Genomic DNA, 21,616 nt, shown 5'->3' with positions numbered 1-21,616 from the left:
GAGTTTGCGAGTTGATAATTCGATGATACTTGAAGCTAGAAAGAAACATTTTAACTGAATAACTTGTATAGTGGGGGATAAAGTTTCTAAAATAAAGTAAGAACAGCAGCGAAGAATATTTGGAAAGATTTAAATCTGGTAAAATGGAAGATTTTCGTTTACTTTGTTTTCTATTGAAAAATGTAACAAGTATCAACAAATAGTGAGGAGGTAAAGAAAGCCTTGAAAGAGGCAAATTACAGGTTAGGATGAAAATCACAAGGAATATAGAAGATTAAACAAGAAAGTAATATTTCATAAAATTTTATTAGCTCAGTATATGATGATTAGATTGCCTGAGGTGGCCTCTGAATATGATTCGTCGTTATTTGAAGCAATATTATAATATGTCAGAGGTAGTTAGTTATTCTTATTTTTCTTCTTATTGGGCCAAAAATCTTTTGATAAAGTTTGTCAGCATTACCAATATACTAGATTTGTAAATCAGTATATATATATCAAAGACTGGCTTTACAGTAGTTGTCAGTCAAGATCTTTATATTTCAAGATTAATAAGTGCTGATCACTCAGTTATTCTATTTCTTTGGAAATGTTATGTCAATGTATTAAATATAGTCATATACCTGTCATGTTTCCTGGATAACCACAGATTAAAAAAAATATATTATGAAGAAACGGGAAAAGGATTTATTTTTTCTTACAATAACTATTATTCTTCTCTGCTTGTTATTTTCAATGAAAGTCAAAAAAGGCTTAAACTGTCTTTCTTTTGATGATATGATTCTAAGAAAAGTGAGCATGGACGATGAGTGCTTAGTTGACTACATACGGAAGTTCAAATTATTTAATCCATCAACGTTACCATATAATTTCACATCTAGAACAGAAATTTATAACATTCACTTTGTTAAACAAAGCCCTTTTCAAAGCCTTAAAAAGGATAGGGATGCCCCTTGGATCGAAGCTCTCATTGCTGTAGAAACTTTTGTGCCAAAGGTATTATTTGAATCTAAATCTTAAGTATATAGGAAGTATATTAAATTTTTTCTATCACGGCTTAGGCTTTCTTAGATTGAAATATAAATCTGAAATTTAATTTATTAATATATTTTAACTTGTGAGTGCTACGATGTGGTTCGTGAAATTTGTCAAAGAAAAACTGTGGTAAGAATTACATCTGTGTACTGATAGCAGTATAGTAGAAGTATTTTCTGCCCATTCTGACTCTATTCAATTTACAACATTTTTAGTCCATATTACATCATTTTAATGTCAATTATCGCTCATTTTCACAATTTTCCATCTCTACATTTAACATGACAACAGGTTCTTGAAAATCAAATTTGGTCTTATTCTTATGCTTATCATAATTACAATATGGGCTATTGACACCACCCCATTAATCTAACCCCCTTTTTAATTGAATTCACATCATTTTAAACTAAATTTTCCAACATTCGTATAATTTCTGATCCTTAGCAAGAAGATCGGAACAAGTTTGTGAAACAAGAATTTGATTAGTTGCAAAATAAGGGTTTAATTATAATTCTTTATTTAATATACTACCAATAAAATATAAAAATTATGTATTTAATGGATAGTTTGATATCAGTGTCTAAATAATCTACTTTATATTTACTTTTGCTTTCAATAGCCTTTGAAATCATACCTGAATGTTAACTTTAAATTTTTTTCAAGATCAGGTGCTATAGAATTAAATTGCTTAGGGTTATATAGAACAACCATTTCAACTTTCAAAGCAATAGTAATAACTTTACTAGTTATTACTGAGTTTATTTTCAAATGTAGTTGTTACACGTTTCATTTTTGTAATCTTGTATTCAATTCCTATGTCTAAATCATCATTCCTAATAGTTCGCTTATATTTTTCCATTTTCATTTCGCTTCAAAAGTTCTCCATTATTAATTGTCAATTCTTTTAAACAAATTTCCAAATCAAAAATAATTTAAAAAATTTGCTATCAATAACTCCCATGATTGCTTTTATTTCTGAAAACATAACGCAGTAAATGTCATATGGATAAGCAGGTACTAGATCCAATAAAAGTTTAATTTCGATATAAGCTCTTGATAGACTTTGATAAATATTCGATTCTTGCTTTGAAACATTTAAACCATATAAAGAATATACTATTTTAAAATCATTGCAACTTTCAATTGTTCAAATATCAACATTTTTTTTATATCTTAGCTGCAAAAATCGTTGATAACACATTTAATAAAATTCAATAGCATCATTGAAATAAGATTTAAAATCTTCCTGTGAATATTTATAACCATTTTCTCTCAATTCAATTCCATTAGTGTTCATATGGTCAAATGCAATTTTGCATAGCCTATAACTGTTAAATTTTCAGATTTTTGTAAGACAACAACAATTCTAATTGCATTATAGTGCCCTCAATGTTAACTCTTTATTCATTTTATTACTCTTTTATAGGTTGTAAACGCTTCTCATCTTAATTGAAATGAGCTGCCTTTTTCTAATCTCGGTTTTATTTTTTCCACCTTATTCATTAATATGGCTTCTAATTGAGTCTCTATGAGTAAAATTGTATGTAACACTGATAATATCCATGATAAATGCATTACATCTACTTTAAAATTTTGAGCTCCAATGTTATAATCACATTGAGAAAATCATTTCTTTTTAATATAATTTGATGTGTAGCGTGCCTAAGAAAACACGATTGATATCTTGACAAAATCCAAATAATCTTGATAATGGTAAATGCATACTAGACACGTAATTTACTTTTGTTTTATTAAATCTTTTGAATAGACAACTATTAAAAACGTTATCTCGTTTTGTTGTAATGGTCCCAAAACCTCCTGCAACAGGTGTAAAAGAGCTTTCAAACTCATTTTTTAAATTACAGAATATATTCAATATTCTAATTATTCAGATCCATCAATATGGCACACATTCATCAGTTATACTCATAGCGCGTAAATTTATTTGTTTTGATTCATGGGAAGATATTGCCTTTTTATAGGAATCTCACAGAGTAGCATTCCAGGTTCTGATTTTGGAGCAAAAATCCAGATCCCAAGAGGAAGCGTATTCCCATTTACCATTAAACCTTCGACTAATGAGAATTGAAAAGATATTTTATCAACATTTCTTGTAGTATTAGGAACTTTAGTACTTTCATCATACTAACTACTTAGTTCAGCTTCATTTTCAAATCCTAAAATAAAACATAAATCACTATTAAACCGAAATTTATAATTCTCTTTTAATATAATAGCAAATTTAAATGTTGCTAGATTGGATGATATACTTATTCGGCATCGATATAAGGAAAATTGAATTAACGAGTTAAGAAATAATTAAAACTCTCTACACCATGCAACCTATTGGAATTAACAACTTTAACCCATTCCTCCTTATGTTTTCCCCAGTATTCAAACATATTGTTTTAAATTGATCACTAATATTGTACCATGAGTACCAAAGTGCGCACTGAGTTAAACTTATTTCATCATCAGTTTTCAATCTAACATGACCGGACTAATTATATAAGACAGTCTAGTTTCACATCTTTTACCACTAATAATAATTGAAACCATCTATTAGAAAAGCATTTTTTTCATAAGACTTAAATTCTAAGACAGGTATTTGTAAATAGTATTATAGTCATGTTTCTTAATAATTTTAGCTTTGAATAATGAATTGAGCATCTCAATAGCTTCATTTTCTACTTCATCCGATGTATTTCTAGCAGCTCTGCTACCTAGCAAACTATATAGTTTTTCAATAATATATTAGCAGTCATGTAAATCTCAGTTCCTTTCTGAGGTAGTTTAGCATCAAAGTTATCTTCAATAGCTATTAACCTTTTTCTGTAGATTTTTACGAACTGAGACTATTTTTTCTAATATACTAGATGTCACACCTTTCATCATTACTTCGTATTCTTGATTAAGTTTTTCTGATTTATTTATTACCTCTATTAAATATTGATAATTGTCAAAATAAAAACTAGGCATTTCAAAATAGGATCCCTTAAGATTAAAGTTCTTATTGATTTCTATCAAAAGCTCATTGTCAATCTCAGAATCGACATTAGCAATGAAATTTGGCCAATTCAGGGATGAAATAGCTTGACTTGAGTCAGTTTGATTGATTACTTTTTAACTATTGCGTCGATGAAAAATTCATCCAATCGTTTGAATAGTTGTTTTAAATTTATGTCATCTTCGTATAATTTATCAGTAATCATATTTGTATTATCATCTTCTTCTTCAATGATTGTAGGACCCAAAACTTTTTAGCATAGTCAAGAAATAAATCTTGCTCTAAGGAACATTCCTGAATTGTTTCTCTTTGTATCTCTCTACTTTTCACTATACTCGCTAATAATATATTCAACTTTATACGATCCATTTTATAGAATGAAAGTTTAATTTAAAAACTTTCGAGAGTTCATTTTGTAAAAACCACCGATAATGAGCTCACCAGTTTTGTCTGACAGTTCTTAGGTCTTAGGGGCTGTATGTTTCACCGCAGCTGTTTTAAACATTTCAGTAGTATAATTTGGTAGGTAACGTTCATCAAAAACAACCTTACTTTTATTAATTCAAACCATATCACCAATATTGAATTTATTTATGCATTGTTATTGAACTTGGAGATCTAGAAATAAATTGGCATAGATTTTGTTTTTGTTTCATTTTTTATTCGCTTTTATTGGTTTAATTTTAAAGGATCAACCATAAGTATTGTTTTATTTGTCAACAAAGAAAATACATCTTTCCAGGGTTTTGTTTGTTATGAGTAAAATATTTCCATAACTTTTCCTTGATTATTTTATTAAATTGTTCAACAGTTTGAGTTTTCAATTCACTTTCAAATGAGAACCAATGAATTTCATGAATCTTAAAAATACGGCTAGACGGCATAATAGTAAAACATTATACTTGCATGTTAAAAAATTGAAAGGGAGTAGCCAATCTGGACTTGTCCCCGTTAGAGATAAAAATGGGGCCACAATTAGTGATAAAGAAAAAGTTAAAGAAAGATGGGTGGATAATTTTGAGAATGTGCTAAACCGAGATACAGTTGCAGGTAAAGATATAGATGAAAATGAAAAAGTTTGTGATACCTTGGATGTGAAGGAAGATTTGTTTAGTGAGGAAGAATTAGCGACAGTACTAAAAGGGATTAAGAAATAATAAGGCCCCAGGTGCTGATAGTATGATTAATGAGTTTCTTAAATATGGTGGCTCTGAGGTTAGGAATAAGCTACTGAAGATTATTAACATGATTTTTGAAAAAGGGAAAGTACCCAATGATTTTAGGAAAACCTTAATTAAACTATTGTATAAGAAAGGTGACAAGAGTGAGTGTCCTAATTATCGAGGCATTAGTCTGGTCTCTGTAGGTAGCAAATTACTGAGTAATATGATGCTTTTTAGACTGAGACATGCAGTAGACAAAGTTTTAAGGGAAGAACAATGCGGCTTTAGAAAAGGTAGAGGATGTGTCGACCATGTTTTCACTCTTAGGTTAATAATTGAGAAATCCCTTCGTTGTCCAACACCTTTTGTCCTCAGTTTTATCGATTGTGAGCAAGCTTTCAATTCTGTTGATAGAACAGCGTTAACAAAGGTCTTATCGTTATATGGTATACCAGAAAAATACGTTAAAGTGATTTGCGCTATGTACGAGAATAATGCTGCTGCGGTTAAGGTAGTAAATGAGGTTAGTAACTGGTTTTATAATTAGCTCAGGAGTTAACCAGGGTTGTGTTCTATCCCCCTTTATTTGAATCATTTTGATGGACTTTGTCTTAAGGAGCACCGGAAAGGCAATTGGAGACCATGGAATCAAATGGGGAGGAAGAACGCTCCTGGACTTAGATTATGCTGATGATTTAAGCATACTAGACTAAACTGTGAGCAAAATAAATGAATTTTTAGAGGTTTTACGAGTTTATGGTGCTAAAATAGGCTTGAAAATTAATGTTAAGAAGACTAAGTCACTAAAGCTAGGAATAAGCGAAGATGAACAGGTGACATTAGGTAACGAAAGGATTGATCAGGTTGGGAGCTTCAGTTACCTTGGTAGTATTATTAGTCAAGATGGTGGGAGCAGTGAAGATGTTAAAAGTAGAATAGCGAAGGCTCAGGGTGTTTTTTCACAGTTAAAAAAAGCTTGGAAGAATAGAAAGATAATTCTAAAAACCTAGATTAGAATATTGGAAGCTACAGTGATGACAGTGGTCAAATTTGGCTCTGAAACATGGGCACTCCGAAAAGCAGATGAAAATTTACTAGATGTTTTCCAGAGAAATTGCCTACGGATTGTTCTTGGTACCCGGCTGACTGACCGTATTCCAAACAGTAGGTTGTACGAAAAGTGTGGTTCAATCCCGCTTTCTAGGGCTATAATGAAAGAAAGGTTTTGATGGCTAGGCCACGTTCTACGGATGAAGGATGACAGATTACCGAAGATTGTCTTTTTGGCCAACCGTCTGGGGCTACACGGAAAGCAGGTCGTCCTTGTCTGGGCTTTGAGGATGTCATAAATAAAGATTTAAAGGAAATGGGAACTTCCTGGGAGGGTGTAAAGAGGGAGGCTTTAAATAGATTAGGTTGGAGGAGGAGCGTGCGTAGTTATGTTGGCCTCAAGCGGCTTGGTGCTGCAGTGAGTTAGTAGTAGTAGTAGTAGTAGTAGTAGTAGTAGTAGTAGTGTGAATACTTGAATGTTTTTGATATGAAATTCTTTACCTTTATCCGTTTGCAGTTTTTAGTTTTTCCATTTTTAAATACACCTGTATAAGCATTAATATTTTCTATGCACGTTTTATCCTTTACAGAAATACACCAATAATATTTACTAAAACAATCGATGACTGTAAGAGCATAATGAAAGTTACTAGGTTCACTTTTAAACTTATGATTATCAACCAAATCTTCTTCCCACTGTTCATCGATACTATGAACAGTAGACACGTCAATTTTCAATTTATGATAAACTTGATAGTTTAAAGAATAACTGTTTTGATTTTAAAACACGCCTTTGATTTTAGTTTTTGATACAGTAAAACCATGTTCTTTTAATTTTCTTTGTAAATCATCAATTCATGAAAAGTTTGGATAAGAGAGTTCTAAAAGTTTGTTTTCTACGCTACTCTTGCCAGTACGAATACCGCTTCCTTTTATCCAGGGTTTTTGCACATTGCTTTCTTTTTTTTAATTTTTTTTTCTTGCAACCACAAAATGTACGAATGCCTTTAATCATTTGTACTTCATTTCTTTTTGAAACTTTTCGAGTTAAAGACTTGGTTGCAGTAATCTGTTTATATTACATATTCAATGGTAACCAAAAGTAAAGAGAAAAAAAGAACAAAAAGCTATATTACTATAATATCTAATATGAATAAAAAGTAAAATTAGAAAATGAAATCAAAGAAAAGAATAAAATTATTTCGGATTTGAAACTTAATATTTTTGTTTATTTTTAATATTGAAAATAATTAAATAACTTAAGAATTTTTAAATTGAACTTAATTTAAAAATTAATAGTGTGCTTGGAAAGTAAGTTAAAAATCTCAGTTTAGCTCTGGCCCACATCCTCTGACTATCTCATATTACCGGCAACCTTGTTTACCTCAAATACTGGTGACAACTGACTAGTGGTAGTGCTGTTCAGTGTCTGTTCAACTGACTAGTTTGAACAATAGAGCTCTAAAACTTTATTTTCTACGCTACTCTTGCCAGTACGAGTACCACTTCCTTTTATCCAGGGCTTTCACTCATTGCTTTGTTTTTTTAATTTTTTGATTTTTTTTCGGATTTGAAACTTAATAGTTTTTTTAATTTTTAATGATGAAAATAATTAAAAACTTAAGAATTTTTAAATTGAACTTAATTTGAAAATTAATAGTGTACGAATTAAAATTATTACTGAACTTATGAAATTTTTAAAATCACAACAGATTTCAGCTACTAGAAGTTCTAATGAAGTGAAGAATAAAGTAAAAAGTTATTTTAATAATCAAATAGAAGTCAATAAAAACGATATTGACAAAATTTAATAATCCATTCAAGACGAAACTGGTAGACAGGGTGTTAAAACAGAACGGAATATTGGCAATACGAATTTATTTATAATAAAAAAAACATGGAAGTTTCAGGTATGCCAGAGTATATGTTTAAAGAAAAAGGACACGATAATAATCCAAGTATTAAATGGATTAGAAAAATTCAATTACTGTTAATATTTCAACGAGTTCAAATAAAACTGATTTTCGACCGCTTTTTGACTCTCTTGTTAGAGATTAAAAAAATGGAATGAATTATAGAGATAGTTACAGAGCTCAATTTACAACATGTGTAATATTTTATTCTCAGAAGAATAATGAAGAACTCGAACCTAATCATTATCTTAGCTACTCTGAGAATTTTATAAAACATGATAATATCGAACAAAGTCATGTAAATAGTAATCACAGGAATATACACATTAGTCATAGAGAATACACCTGATCAGGCTTAAAATTTGAAAAAGGCAATGGAATTGATTATCGAATGACAAGATTACCAAATTATATGGTAGGTACTTATAAAAAATGGCCTGAATTTTTAAAAAAATAAAAAAGCTTGAATTATTATACAAAATAATGACAGTAGATCCTTCTTTGGTCGATAATCATGTATCTTCACCGAGCAAATGAAAGACACGCTGATAGAAAATAAAAACGAAGACCCTTGAAAACTAGTTCGACTTTGAACGGTTTACTAATCTTCCAATGCTTATTGAAGATATTTGTAAATATGAAAATATATAATAATAAAAAAATGATTTGTTTGAAACAAGTGAAAATAAATTAGTTAGAGCTCTTTTTTCCAAATTTAACATCTATGGAAAAACAGCTATATGTGTAATTCATATACACTATTTTGATAATCGCTCTGTCTTAATAAAAGATTGAAGTAGATTATTGACAACTCAAATTACAAAAATACTTTGAAAATTTATCTTTCCACCTACTAAGGAAGACATTTCACAGATGAGCAAGAGTTTGAAAAACATTATAAAAAGGGAAACTGTGAAAACATTGACATCATTATATCAAAAACAGGATCTAAATTTGAACTTGAAATCTAGCTAAACAAAACAAAGCACCTGACTGTATTATTGCTGATTTTGAAACGCATTATGAAGCGCATTTTGCAATGATTATTTTTTCTATTTTGGATAAAGTAGAATAATGATTGAAGGTTAATCAATTCTGAAGTAGCAAATAAACCAAATCCCCCCTCCCTAAACACACCTCTGTATCTCCCATTAAAATACTATGTAGAATTATGCATTAGAACATATAAGGCAAAAGTAAAAATGAGTGTAATAAATCACGAGCTGGTGTTTCATCTGCTTATTAAGGTCATGATTTTCTGTTTGAAAAAATTAGTGAAAGTAGTAGGTCATAAATCAACGTTCACTTTTTTTTAATAAATTACACTGCAAAATAAACTGAATGATATTTTCATTCCAAGGAACTTCACCATTTTGTAGGGTTCTAAAAACAAATACCACTTCCTTGTGATAAACATTTGCTACTTCTTTGATCCATCCCCCATTTTCAAAATTTTTTTCTACTAGGGACTTCTACTAGGTCATAAGATTATTCATAAGGCAAATTTAATATGTTTTTATATTGAAGTATGGGGGTTGGGCAAATAAAACTATAAAAGAATATAGCCACCAAAATCACTTAAATAAAAAAAATATGCACATGTCTTATTTTCCTTTGCCCATGCTTCGTTTTTTGTGAATATAATTTAATTTAATAAATCCAAAAAATTTCCTTCGAGAAGAAAGAGAAGCAAGACATAAGCCCTTAAATGACGAGAAACTTAATATAGGTAAAGATGATCAGGGCTACCTCGTATATCAGATTATTTCACTTTGACCTAGTTTTTCAGAGCTTTTATATTTGAATGTTGTAATAAAACAAGCAATTCCAATGTCAATTGAGACAAGTCAAAACAATGACTGTATTTTACCCGGAGGGTCATTATACCCATATTTTCGCCCTTGCGATTAGGACTGAATATTTAAATGTTCTGGTGTTCCTAATATAAAACTAAAGGCAGCAAGTTATAGAATTCAAACAACTAAGTGATTAAGTGAAAAATTCAGTGAAAAATTACGTGTTATATCTAATTACTTATTAAACCTTAAAACTTAAATGATTCTTTTTTATACCTTTTGTATGAAAAATATTAATTTAGAAAGCCTAGTAAAAAACAGAAAATAAGCAAATACATATTATAGTTCATAAATCTTGGTTCCGGAGAAGCTAAAAACATTTAATATGGAAAAGATTGCCAGCTGGTTTTCTATACTTTCTCCTCATAATTGGCTGGACCTAATTCTATATTATATTTCCTTATACTTTTTTTTGGTCTTAAATTATCAACGTATTTCATTTTTAAGTTTAATATCAATTTAATGAACTTCTCCACAAAACAAGTTTTTAAAGAAAAGTAAGCAATTTTGAGAAACCAAAAATGAAAAGAAATATGATCAAATAGTCTAACAGGCGATAAATTTTCACGTATCAAAGTCAATAAATAAATTAAAAGAAATTACAATAAATCATCGATATTTAAGAACTAGGTGGATGAACGTAAGAACAAAGCTTGGCAAAACCAAAGGTTTTTTTTCTAACTTCACGCTTGAACGTAGGGAATCAGTAGTGACAAGAGAATAGAGACGATACCACCACTAAAGTGACATTACCATAAAAAATCAGTTGATTTAGGCTGTTCTACTTGGAGAGTAAGTTAAAAATCTCAGTTTCACTCAGGCCTACATCCTCTGACTATCTCATATTACCGGCAACCTTGTTTACCTCGAATTCTGGTTACAACTGAATAGTGGTAGTGCTAGAGCAGGGAACAATTCAAAAATGCAGTTATAAGGGGTAATTTAACCTAATAAAAAATGAATACTTAAATTACCTTACCTTAAATGGAAAGTCTCCACGTAAATTGTTTAACTTTATTGAATATTATTAATACACTTCATAAATGTGAACGTCCCTATTTACTTTTGACTGAATATAATGTTTTAATTGTTGGTAATATTTTGAGGTGTTATTTTCTTTTAGATTGGCGGGTCTATTAATAAAGGTTAGGTCTTTTTCAGGTAGATTTTATGACATTGCCCAATTATATCAATTAATAGGATTTTAATACATTAAATAATTTGAAGATTGCGTTAGATTGAATTTTTTCATACATTCATTTTTTGTTTTGGCAAATCTTTTCATACACTAAGATGTGCCTCCTCTTATTCCTTTTTCAACAAAGGTATAAATATCTTCGTCAGAAAATAATAGAATTTCAGCTTTAAAGTGATTGAGAAAAGCTTCCCCTGTTAGTCCTGGTGTTGAGAAGAAGTGTAGTCAATCTAGTTTATGATTGTTTAAACATATGTTTCCAAGATTTTCAACAATATCTGATAAAATCAAAACATCACTTATTAGGTATAATTTAGTGTAATATAGAAGATTTTACATTTATATAATTTCCGAATAAATTTTACTCTTATATTTTAATCTTCGGAAATATTTTTCTCTTTAAATCTAGAATAAAACTAGTCTATTGAAGGTAATTTTGTATCATTTATTTTTCATAGCAATCAATAAATTCATAGAAATATATTCGATTCTTAATTATTTCTTCAAATTCTTTAGTATTTTGAAATATATAAAAAATATACTTGAAATTTTTTCTTATATTATTGCAATTTTCTTACATTGACATTTAGCTAAATTTTCATAACATCGTTCAAACGAAAAAGTCATAAAATGGTGTGAATCTATGAAATAGACGTATTTAGTTTCATCAACAGTTATTGCTTTGTTAAATGATATAAGACTCTCCGCTGAATTCAAAATGCCGTTGTTAGGGACTAAGAAACAAATTTTCTAAGAAACAAATTGGAGTCTTTTTTTAGATATTGCGCATTACAATAGGGATATTTAGGAATTTTAAGGTTTGTATTACATTCTGCATGAGTAAATCCACGTATATCACCAGTCTTATGGTCGTATAATTAAAATTATACTTTAATATTTCCTTTTCACAAATATAACATATTTTAATAGTTGTATTCTTCCATTTTTCTCTTACTTACTCTTGTGTATAAAAGAACAACATACATGGAATTAATAATTGAATGGGCTTTGCTCTACTACTTTGATTGTCTTTTCACCTTACTTCCGATTAAATCCATATGTTTCCAAGATTTTCAACAATATCTGATAAAATCAAAACATCACTTAGTAGGTATAATTTAGTGTAATATAAAAGATTATACATTTATATAATTTCCGAATAAATTTTACTCTTATATTTTAATCTTCAGAAATATTTTTCCCTTTAAATCTAGAATAAAACTAGTCTATTGAAGGTGATTTCGTATCATTTATTTTTCATAGCAATCAATAAATTCATAGAAATGTATTCGATTCTTAATTATTTCTTCGAATTCTTCAGTATTTTGAAATATATAAAAAATATACTTGAAATTTTTTCTTATATTATTGTAATTTTCTGTTATTGCTTTTTTCAACAGGAATTAAAAAATTATTTTTTTGCTAGATGGGGAGGATATTGCAGGCTCCTAATAAGTAGTGCAGTTAATAGGCAAGAAAATATCAGTCATTTTATTTTTCAACGATAACCCGAATACTGTATGGGCAAATGAAATTCCTTCTTACAATTTATGACATTTATATTCTTTGTTTTTTTGCCTTATAACTTTAAGGCATAATTTTACATAGTATTTTACCAAACTTCACAAGTCTGTAAAAAAAGAGAATATTTGTAGCTCCGGAACTGATTATCATTAAATCTCTATAGAAATCAGCACCTAGAATACAAAAAGTTTCAAAATGTAGAATAAATGTAAAATGTAAGAAACCCTTTAGCCCATGGAGAGGGGTTGAAAATTAGAGTCCCCTAGCAAAGAGTGCAGTTTCTGGGATTTTTTTTTTTATTTTTCTACTTTTTCAATTACTTCTTTAATATATTTATGAATTTTTTATTTTAGTTTTTATTGTAAATTTATAACAAAAATATACTTATTTATAATTTTCTACTTAGTCATATTTTTGCAAACAGAAATCCAAATATTTTAAGAGCAAATGAGATATTGTAATATTTGAATTTTTATGTAATATTTGAATTTGGATGTGAAAAATTTGTGAGGGGACAGAAGTTTGGACGTTCAGAAACCAGATTCTTATGCCCTGATCTTCTTATCATTCATGAAATAAAGTTCATATCAACACAGCCAAAGGCATATAAAGATGGTGTATACCCCAAAATTTGATTTTACCAGTAAGAGACTTGATGTGTATCATGATCATAAAATCCTTATCCAGCTGGTCCATTTTCTTTTCCATAGATCTTCTCGCCCCAAAATCCCCAATTATCAGGTTCATTCTTTTTCTTCTGCTTACATTTTCCCATCTGTCTGGTCAATTCTTTTTTTTATTGTATGTCATTTGAAACGACATATCCTATCCAGCAGCCCCATTTCTTTGGTAGCCTTATTAACCCTGACCCCAAGTTCTCTGTAAAAGGTACAATCAAATTTTCCTGCAAACATATTCCATTTGACCTTTATTCATAAGGGAAAATCCCAGCCACTATCTGACTTTTAAGTTGTTTTTTATTTTTCCCAAGGTACAAATATATTATATTTTAATAACATTTACAAAAATCTCTTATAAAATATGCTCTTACAATAATATAAGCCAGATCGTTGTATTCCTAGAACGGAGACTTTCAGGAAAACATTTTTAACCAAGTTTATCTATAGCTTCTATAGAACACATTTTTGACATTATTGAAGCCTTCAATATGAGTCGCATGATGTTTTGATATTTTTGAGGATGAACTGACTACAGAGCAAAGGGGTTGGTATTATTCTGTTTCAAACCTCTGATTAAGGTGCATCAGCAATTGTTTTGGCCAAAACCTTCAACAAAGATATTGTTTGTTTCTTTGACTCTACATGTGGTGATTCCTTTATAGCAAATTTCAAAGCACCTACAACCAATAATCAACATATAGACAACAATGCGAACTTCTACTTTTTAATAAAAAAAATTGGATGAATATTCGGATTCACAAAGATGCCTTCACAAAGAGTAACCATTCATCTTTCCCTCTAAAAATAAAATTTAAGGATGGTTCCAATAGCTTTCTCCCTGCCAAAAGTAAAAAGATTTAGTTTTAATTCCACGCAATTTGAAAAGTCTGCTTTAACTGAAACGCAATATTTACATGAAGGCTATACTATGTAATAAAGTTGGACGGGGAGAGGCAGAATCAATTTACGTTTCTCTTAAGAAAAAACACTTTTAAGGACATCTAAAATGATACAAAATTCCATTTTTCGTGAATTAGCGATAATCTGGGGGCTAGCATGGAAGGAATTAAAATAAACTTGGGATTTGCTTAATAAAATCCAAATGAAGAAAAAACGCAAGTATTTAACTTGTCCGGCGTATTGTATTCTATAACGAAGGCAAGAAAGTTCAAAATTAGTTTTATAATCCAAACTGAAAACATTTCTCAAATTTTAAGATAAAGTTTATATTTAAAACAATTTTTTTCACAAATCGATAAGACCACTGAAAAGTATTCTGCAAATAGTTTTGTTTTAACCAATACAGCCACTGAAGACCTGAAATTGCATCTAGCACTCGCACACTATAAGCATTACAATGGCCAAAAATTGTCTCAAATCACAAAACCCTTAAGGAAAAAAACACATTATCATTCTTAAATTCAACTAGAAAAATGACCATCATAAGTGGGTTATTTTAGCTAGTGACAACCAAACTTCGAGGGCATGATACCAATAAGAAATAGCTTCTAGCTTTGAACTTGGTGGGGATTAAAGGGGGAATCTTTCTTACCGATTCCTTCAAATACTTTGTGGGGAAGTGGCCCATTAAGACCAAAGGCATTAAGGTGTGGAGGTATGAATATCCTAGTTTGGGATTTAGTGTTCTTTAGTATGATACTACTGAAAAAAATATACCCGATATGTCACTACCGAACGTCAACGGGGAATGTTATATTTTTTGTATATGTAAGAAAAAATACACTTTTTCCCAATAGTAAATTTTAGAAGGCTTTTGCCACACCGAAAAAGTGGTACTATGTTTTTTATATTTGCTGCCTGGATAAATCAAAAATATTATCTTTAATAATTTTTGTAAAGAGTTTCAATAACATTTTAGATTTCCACAGATTTTGAAGCTATAAGTGAAGAAACAGGGTGATACTAAGGATCTTACAAGCCAGCAGATTTTGTCTATGCTGAAGTCAATACAATTAATAGTTAGATAAGTACAAGGAATGTCCTAAGGTCTTCTTGCAATATTGACGGCTCAAATGAACTATTAAAAGACATATAAGCCTTTCTAGATGAAATATATAAAACAAACAAAAGAAATGATAATAATTGATGATGATAAGGAGAAACTCGACTTTAAAGTTTATTGAATCTGTGAAAAACCTCTAAACGAAGAAACAAAAACTATTTGAGAGTGTACTCTAAGAGATCTAATACCTATTAAATGAAGTCTCAGAGGTATGGCTCACAGTCTTTGTAATTCCGTGTTAAACAGCAAACCTTAAGTGGTATTGGATTTCATAATCTTTCTTATGACATTAAGCATCTTTTGTTAGCGTTTTCAAATATTGAAAGTAGAAGCTTTGAATTCAAACGTATTACCAACACCGATAAGAAATATTTGCACTTAAAGTTTTTGTGGATGAAAGATTAAGAAAGAAGATATAGCTTACATTTTTTTTGTTCCTAATTTCTTTCCAAAATCCCTTATAAGTCTTGCTTAAGCATAAAGAAGTAAAAATACCTTAATTTTCCCAATATTAAGACACAGATTGTGTCGAATACATTTTCAATCTTGAAAATTTTAAATTATTTGAAAGGTGAATTATTTGAATAAACCATTATTGAAAGGTTAAAATTTGAAAGGTGCCTGAGTTTTCAAACAGCTTTGGTCCTCAGTCTTATAGATTGAGAGCACATGTTCGATTCTATTGATAAGAGAGCTTTTGCAAAGGTCTTATCCTTGTATCATATACCAGACTGATACATTAAAGTGATTAGTGCTATATGCAAGAATAAAACTGCTACAGTTAAAGTGAAATGAAGTCAGTAGCTGGTGTTATTAAAAAAGGAGTTAAGCTAGGTTGTGTTTTATACCCCTTTACATGGATCATTTTGCGGATTTAGCAAGTTCTAAAGTGTGGAACATGTTTCAAAAACAGCTGAGATGTAGGAGCTCCCTTGGGTCTTTAAAAAATAATTTAAAGATATATTTAGTTAAAGGTCAATAAGTGACAGATAAAAAAAGAAAGATAAATTAAATTAGATGAAGTTTAGACTTTTTAGTATATTTAAATTCTTTTAGTATATTCAGGTGAGGTTTTTGTACGTACAGGGAGGGAGGGGGGAACCCTATGATTAAGATTAAAAAAATTACATTGAGGAGGCGTCTAGTTGTGTCGAAGAGTAAAGTAGGAGCCGTACTGCGTGTTAGTGAAGAATCTCTTATGTTTATGGGTCTCAACGTGAGTTTTGTCACAGAGCAATGTACTTTAAGTTTTGTTATTTCCTTTTTTTTCAATCAAACCTGATTGAATCTTGAACCTTGAAAGTATAATTAAGGCACACATTTCCTTCAGAATAAGATTTGTCTTCCCTACTCACCAAGTTGTTTTTCCATGCACTTATTTTAATAAGTTATAAAGGTCTAAGGAAAATGCAATGCATTCAAAACAGGCATTATACATCGACTTGGTTCGAGAACCATTATTTGATGAGGACTACATTTTACTAGTACAGTTTGAAAAATATTTAACTATGACAACTCCAAAAAAGTACATAAATTTATATTACCTTTGGTGTAGCTACCTTAACAATTTTTTTTACGGAGTATGGTGCTATGATCTTGGATCTGTAAAAACTTGAACCAAATTGTAATTTAAGCACCCCTCCTTGGTAATTGATATAGTGTTAAAAACAAGCTGCAACCAAGAAAAATTGAATTGACACAAATAATGAAACATGTTTAATTTAAATATATTTAAATTATCTCTGGGGGGGGGGGGCTAGATTTCCACAATGATAGGTATTTAAAGTGTAACCCTAAAGATAAAGAAAATCCAACTATGTACTCTTCCTATAAGAAAATGCATTATATACACAATTTCTGCCTCTGTTTATTATTCCCATGGGGGGTTACAGCTTCCTAAACCCTTTCGAACATCACGACTTTAAGACCTTTGAAGAAAAAGGAGAACACGACTACTTTATGGAAGTAAGAGGGGACATGGAAAATTCTCTCTTATTTTAAGATTTCTCACTCAAAGGCCCGGGGGGATGAATACAATTTTATGACTTATCTTCCTTTAATCAAACGACATGTGGAAGATGTGAAAATTTCCTGGACATCTACAGAAAAATTAATCGCTTCCTTAAACTATAAAAAAATATTTAAAAAAATATAAACTTTATGTGGATCCTAAATCTTGATTTCTGAAACGAAACATTCCAAAAGGTTTTTAGATCAAAAACAACTCCTATATTAAATCCCATTTTTCAACTTATGAGGACAAAAGACCTAAAAACATGGTCAAAGACTAAACGCCTTAGACCATCTTTTTAGGTCTTTTGTACTCAGTAAAATAAATATTATTGGGTTACCATCCTATTGTATTTGAAAAATGGAAAGTGGTAGGAAACCAATTTTGTATGTTTCACAAGTTCTTCCATAGAGAGAAAGTAACCATTGAAAAGATATTTACTAAAGTTGTAGTTTTTCCACCTCTGACTCTTTCCGATATACAAGCAAGTTTTAATTATTATTTTGATATATTACTTCAAATTGTTTTCAGGTGTACACTCTTTTGGAAAAGAAACTACATTCACTATGTCTCTGACTTTTTTTAAACAAACAATAAAGGTTTAAAATATGAGTCAACAAAAATCATGGTTTTAGTGAGTTCCCAATATTGTTTACTAATAAAATATTGACTCTTGGAGGCACCTATTTTAGAAACACTTGTAGAAGAACCTTGTAAATCTCTATCCCTCTTTTTGTTATTTCTATTTTGTAGTGACAGTTCTAAATAATTTTTCAAAAGAATATCCAAATTTTCAAATTGGGTGAATTTTATATAACCATAATTTTTCGTTTTTTTGGGCAATAGTCACGATGTGAGATATGAATTTTGTTTTTAAGTTAGCAACAGTGTTATTTTATATTAAAAAACAGGAAACAAACGCCAAAATAGTTGTCATGCAATTCAAAAACAACTTTTAATGAGACTCTGGGCTCCTCTGTTTTTGTGATTTCATACAAACCTCACATTGCCCACAGGACTTTTATGATATGAAGTTAACCGTCACTTCATATTGCTTTTTAGCCTTCGGTACCTCTTTACCTATAAAAGCAAAACCATAAGAAAACAATTAATTAGTCTTGAAGAGTTTTCAATGTCACAAGTGAACAACCCTCCAATTAATATTTTACGACTATGCTTAACATTTGGTGTATTTTTCATTTATGCAACGTCTTTATTTCTTTTTTGAAGTTTGAATCTCTTTTGATTCAAACTTGAGACAGAATCACCAGTGTCAACGTTCGTTCTAAATTGATTCAAACAGTTTTGGAAGTGAAACAGTATATGTTACTCCCAGCCTAAATTCCTTTTATAACTAATCAATAGTTTAAAAAAAAATTATTTTAGTTATAGTTGCCATTAAATTAATTTTAAACAATATTTGAAACATTATTATTGAAATTGTATTGCTAAAATTTTTAATGATCAGTAGAAAAATATACTATCAGAAAATTTTTCAAAGACATGTTCAAAGCTCTATTACTCCCCCCTCACTATTTTTTCCAATTTCATTTTTGTTGTCAATGTATTTATTTTCCACGTTTGATCCATATTAGATTAAACTCCTTATGACCGAATTAATCTCCTTATGACCGAAAAGGCATGCTGCTATAATCGGTGTTTCTAAAGTTTTAACTTGAATAAGATGGCATGTCATTCGTGGAAGCTTGAGTAATTTAAATATACTATTTTTATTAGACTAACCTATTCCTTAGGAGCGTATATTTGAATCGTTCCCCGTACTAGCAGTGCCACTGGTCTGTTATCCACTGTAATAAGGGTAAAAAAGGCTACCGGTAAAATTAGATGGTACAAAAGGTGAACAAAAGCGAAACTTAGGCTTATGATTTTGACTCAAAGTATAGCAACTTAAATCAATTGGGTTTTATGTGGTAGTGTCCCTGTAACTGTCCAGATCATCTATATTCCCACGTCACAACAGATGTCTCACGTTCGAGCCTTGACTTAGAAAGAGCCCTTTGGTCTGTCCGAGAGTTGCTCTTATATTCGCCGCTTGGTTAAAACCTTTGAACCCTCTTCTCCTAAACGTATCTTTTAAGAAAATATTTAAGTAATGTAGGCATTCCTTCTTCTATTATGCTTCCTTAAAACGCTTCTAAATTACATTTTGGCAAGAAAATTAAATTATAGAACGGTTAGAAAAAAGTGTGAAAAGCCTTAATTTTTAGCCCAAAATTTATAAGATAAATTACATCCATAAACAAACAGATACACAATTGAGAGATCTACAAGTTTACCCGTTACATTTTGTATACAAGAAAATTGTTGTTCTGTGTTTCTCATGTATATAGAACGTATGCTGTATTTGGATAGGAATTGATAGACTTTGGTCCAATCTTATAGGTTGAACCATATTAGTATAGTTTACATAAGATACTGATCTGCATTTAAATGTATTTATAATTTCATGTAAATTTGTTTCTTATCATATTCTTCACTATATTTATAACATATTTCTTCTTTGAGAGTTTTATAGATATTACTGTACCCGGCATATATCAACTAACACAAATTTGAAACAAGAGTAACGAATTAAGCTTTTTTTTATTCTTTTTAAGTGTACCTCCGGAGGGCCAACCACATGTCTCTTCTTTTCAGTGTGATTGCTTAAGATTGCAATGATGTAGTTATACTTTCAGGTCTGCCAGGCTCTGTATGAGTGCTGTAGTTTTATATTTAGAAAATTCTTATTTTCGAAATTTGAAGCTCATAAAAACTCCAATACCGTGTTTTTAAGCATTTGAAATTATTTCAGATAGGTCAAAGAATATTTTTGGAATGTGGTGCTTTAGATGGAGTAACATTTTCGACAACGTTGCACTTGGAAAGATATTTGAACTGGACCGGTTTGCTTATTGAGGCTGACGCACGTTTTTACAATGATATGAAGCTCGTTCATCGAAAAGCTTATGGAGTCCATGCTTGTGCGAGCCTATATAATCATCCTTCATATGCATTGTTTAAACCTTCACCAATATTTTTTCCAGTAAATAAAAATGGAAGAAACATAACGGGTACGTAAAACAAGTAATAGGTAACTAAATACTAGTAAAATTAGTGGAGTTCAAAAAATTAGAATTTCAGGTCAACAAAATTTTGATAACACTACCCTGGAGCATTGAGAAGTCTTCCTTACAGTTTTGACCCATTTATGTAATTTTGTGGCCGGGAAGGTCAGTGTGCTATTTCTAAAAAAACTATATAGCCAAATTTGAGGCTGAGCCCTTGCTTGGATGGGGCTGGACTTGTAATATTTATGTTCTTTTTCACCTATCGTCTAAACACAGATAATTTTATACTATGGTGTCCAGCTAGGTTCGATACAACCACCCTGGGAAAAAATAAAAATTTTCCTTAGACTTTGTGACCTTTATTGATCGACTACAAGGCAATTTTCGAATATATTGGTTCTCAATGTCGCTCATCTCCTATACAATAGGAAATTAAAGCTTCCTCTTCTTGATGTCATTGCATTACAATAGTATCAATAAAACCATCATAGGAAAATACAAATCCTTCTGTAAAGCTGTGACCTATTTAGATCGTTTTTGTCAAACAGTTCGTGGTAACGAACTGTAGTAAGGAGCGACCCGGCTCAATAGTAACCAAAACTCTAAAAAATTGAATTTTGATATCAATAGCTACATAAAAAGAATCGCATTTTAATGCTAATTTTAAATATATAAGTCTCATCAAGTTTAGTCTTACCCATTAAAAGTTACGAGCCTGAGAAAATTTGCCTTATTTAGGAAAATAGGGGGAAACACCCCCTAAAAGTTGTAGGATCTTAACGAAAATGACATCATCAGATTCAGCGTATCAGAGAACCCTACTGTAGAAGTTTCAAGCTCCTACCTCCAAAAATGTGGAATTTTGTATTTTTTTGCCAGACAAATCACGTGTGTGTGTTTATTTGTTTTTGTTTTTTTTTCTTTTCCCCAGGGGTCATCGTATCGACCAAGTGGTCCTAGAATGTCGTAAGAGGGCTCATTCTAACGGAAATGAAAAGTTCTAGTGCCCTTTTTAAGTGACCAAAAAAATTGGAGGGCATCTAGGCCCCCTCCCACGCTCATTTTTTTCCCAAAGTCAACAGATCAAA

The 21,616-nt window shown here is 30.4% G+C and overlaps 1 protein-coding gene across 2 annotated transcripts in view; it reads left to right on the top strand.

Moving 5' to 3' along the window:
* The first annotated feature begins 560 nt into the window (after window positions 1–560).
* Window positions 561–21,616, top strand: part of LOC136042711 (uncharacterized) — a 45,346-nt gene continuing 24,290 nt past the window's right edge. For both annotated transcript variants that reach the window (XM_065727674.1, XM_065727673.1), the window contains exons 1-2: window positions 561–996; window positions 20,273–20,531. In XM_065727674.1, coding sequence (XP_065583746.1) covers window positions 667–996; window positions 20,273–20,531 — 589 coding nt within the window. In that variant the 5' untranslated portion in view covers window positions 561–666. The remainder of the gene's footprint in view (window positions 997–20,272; window positions 20,532–21,616) is intronic.

This window comes from Artemia franciscana, unplaced genomic scaffold (assembly GCF_032884065.1).
Source record: "Artemia franciscana unplaced genomic scaffold, ASM3288406v1 Scaffold_1816, whole genome shotgun sequence".
Taxonomy (NCBI): Eukaryota; Metazoa; Arthropoda; class Branchiopoda; order Anostraca; family Artemiidae; genus Artemia; species Artemia franciscana.
Note: the sequence above shows the minus strand (reverse complement) of the source record. Positions and strands in the feature narration are given on the sequence as shown.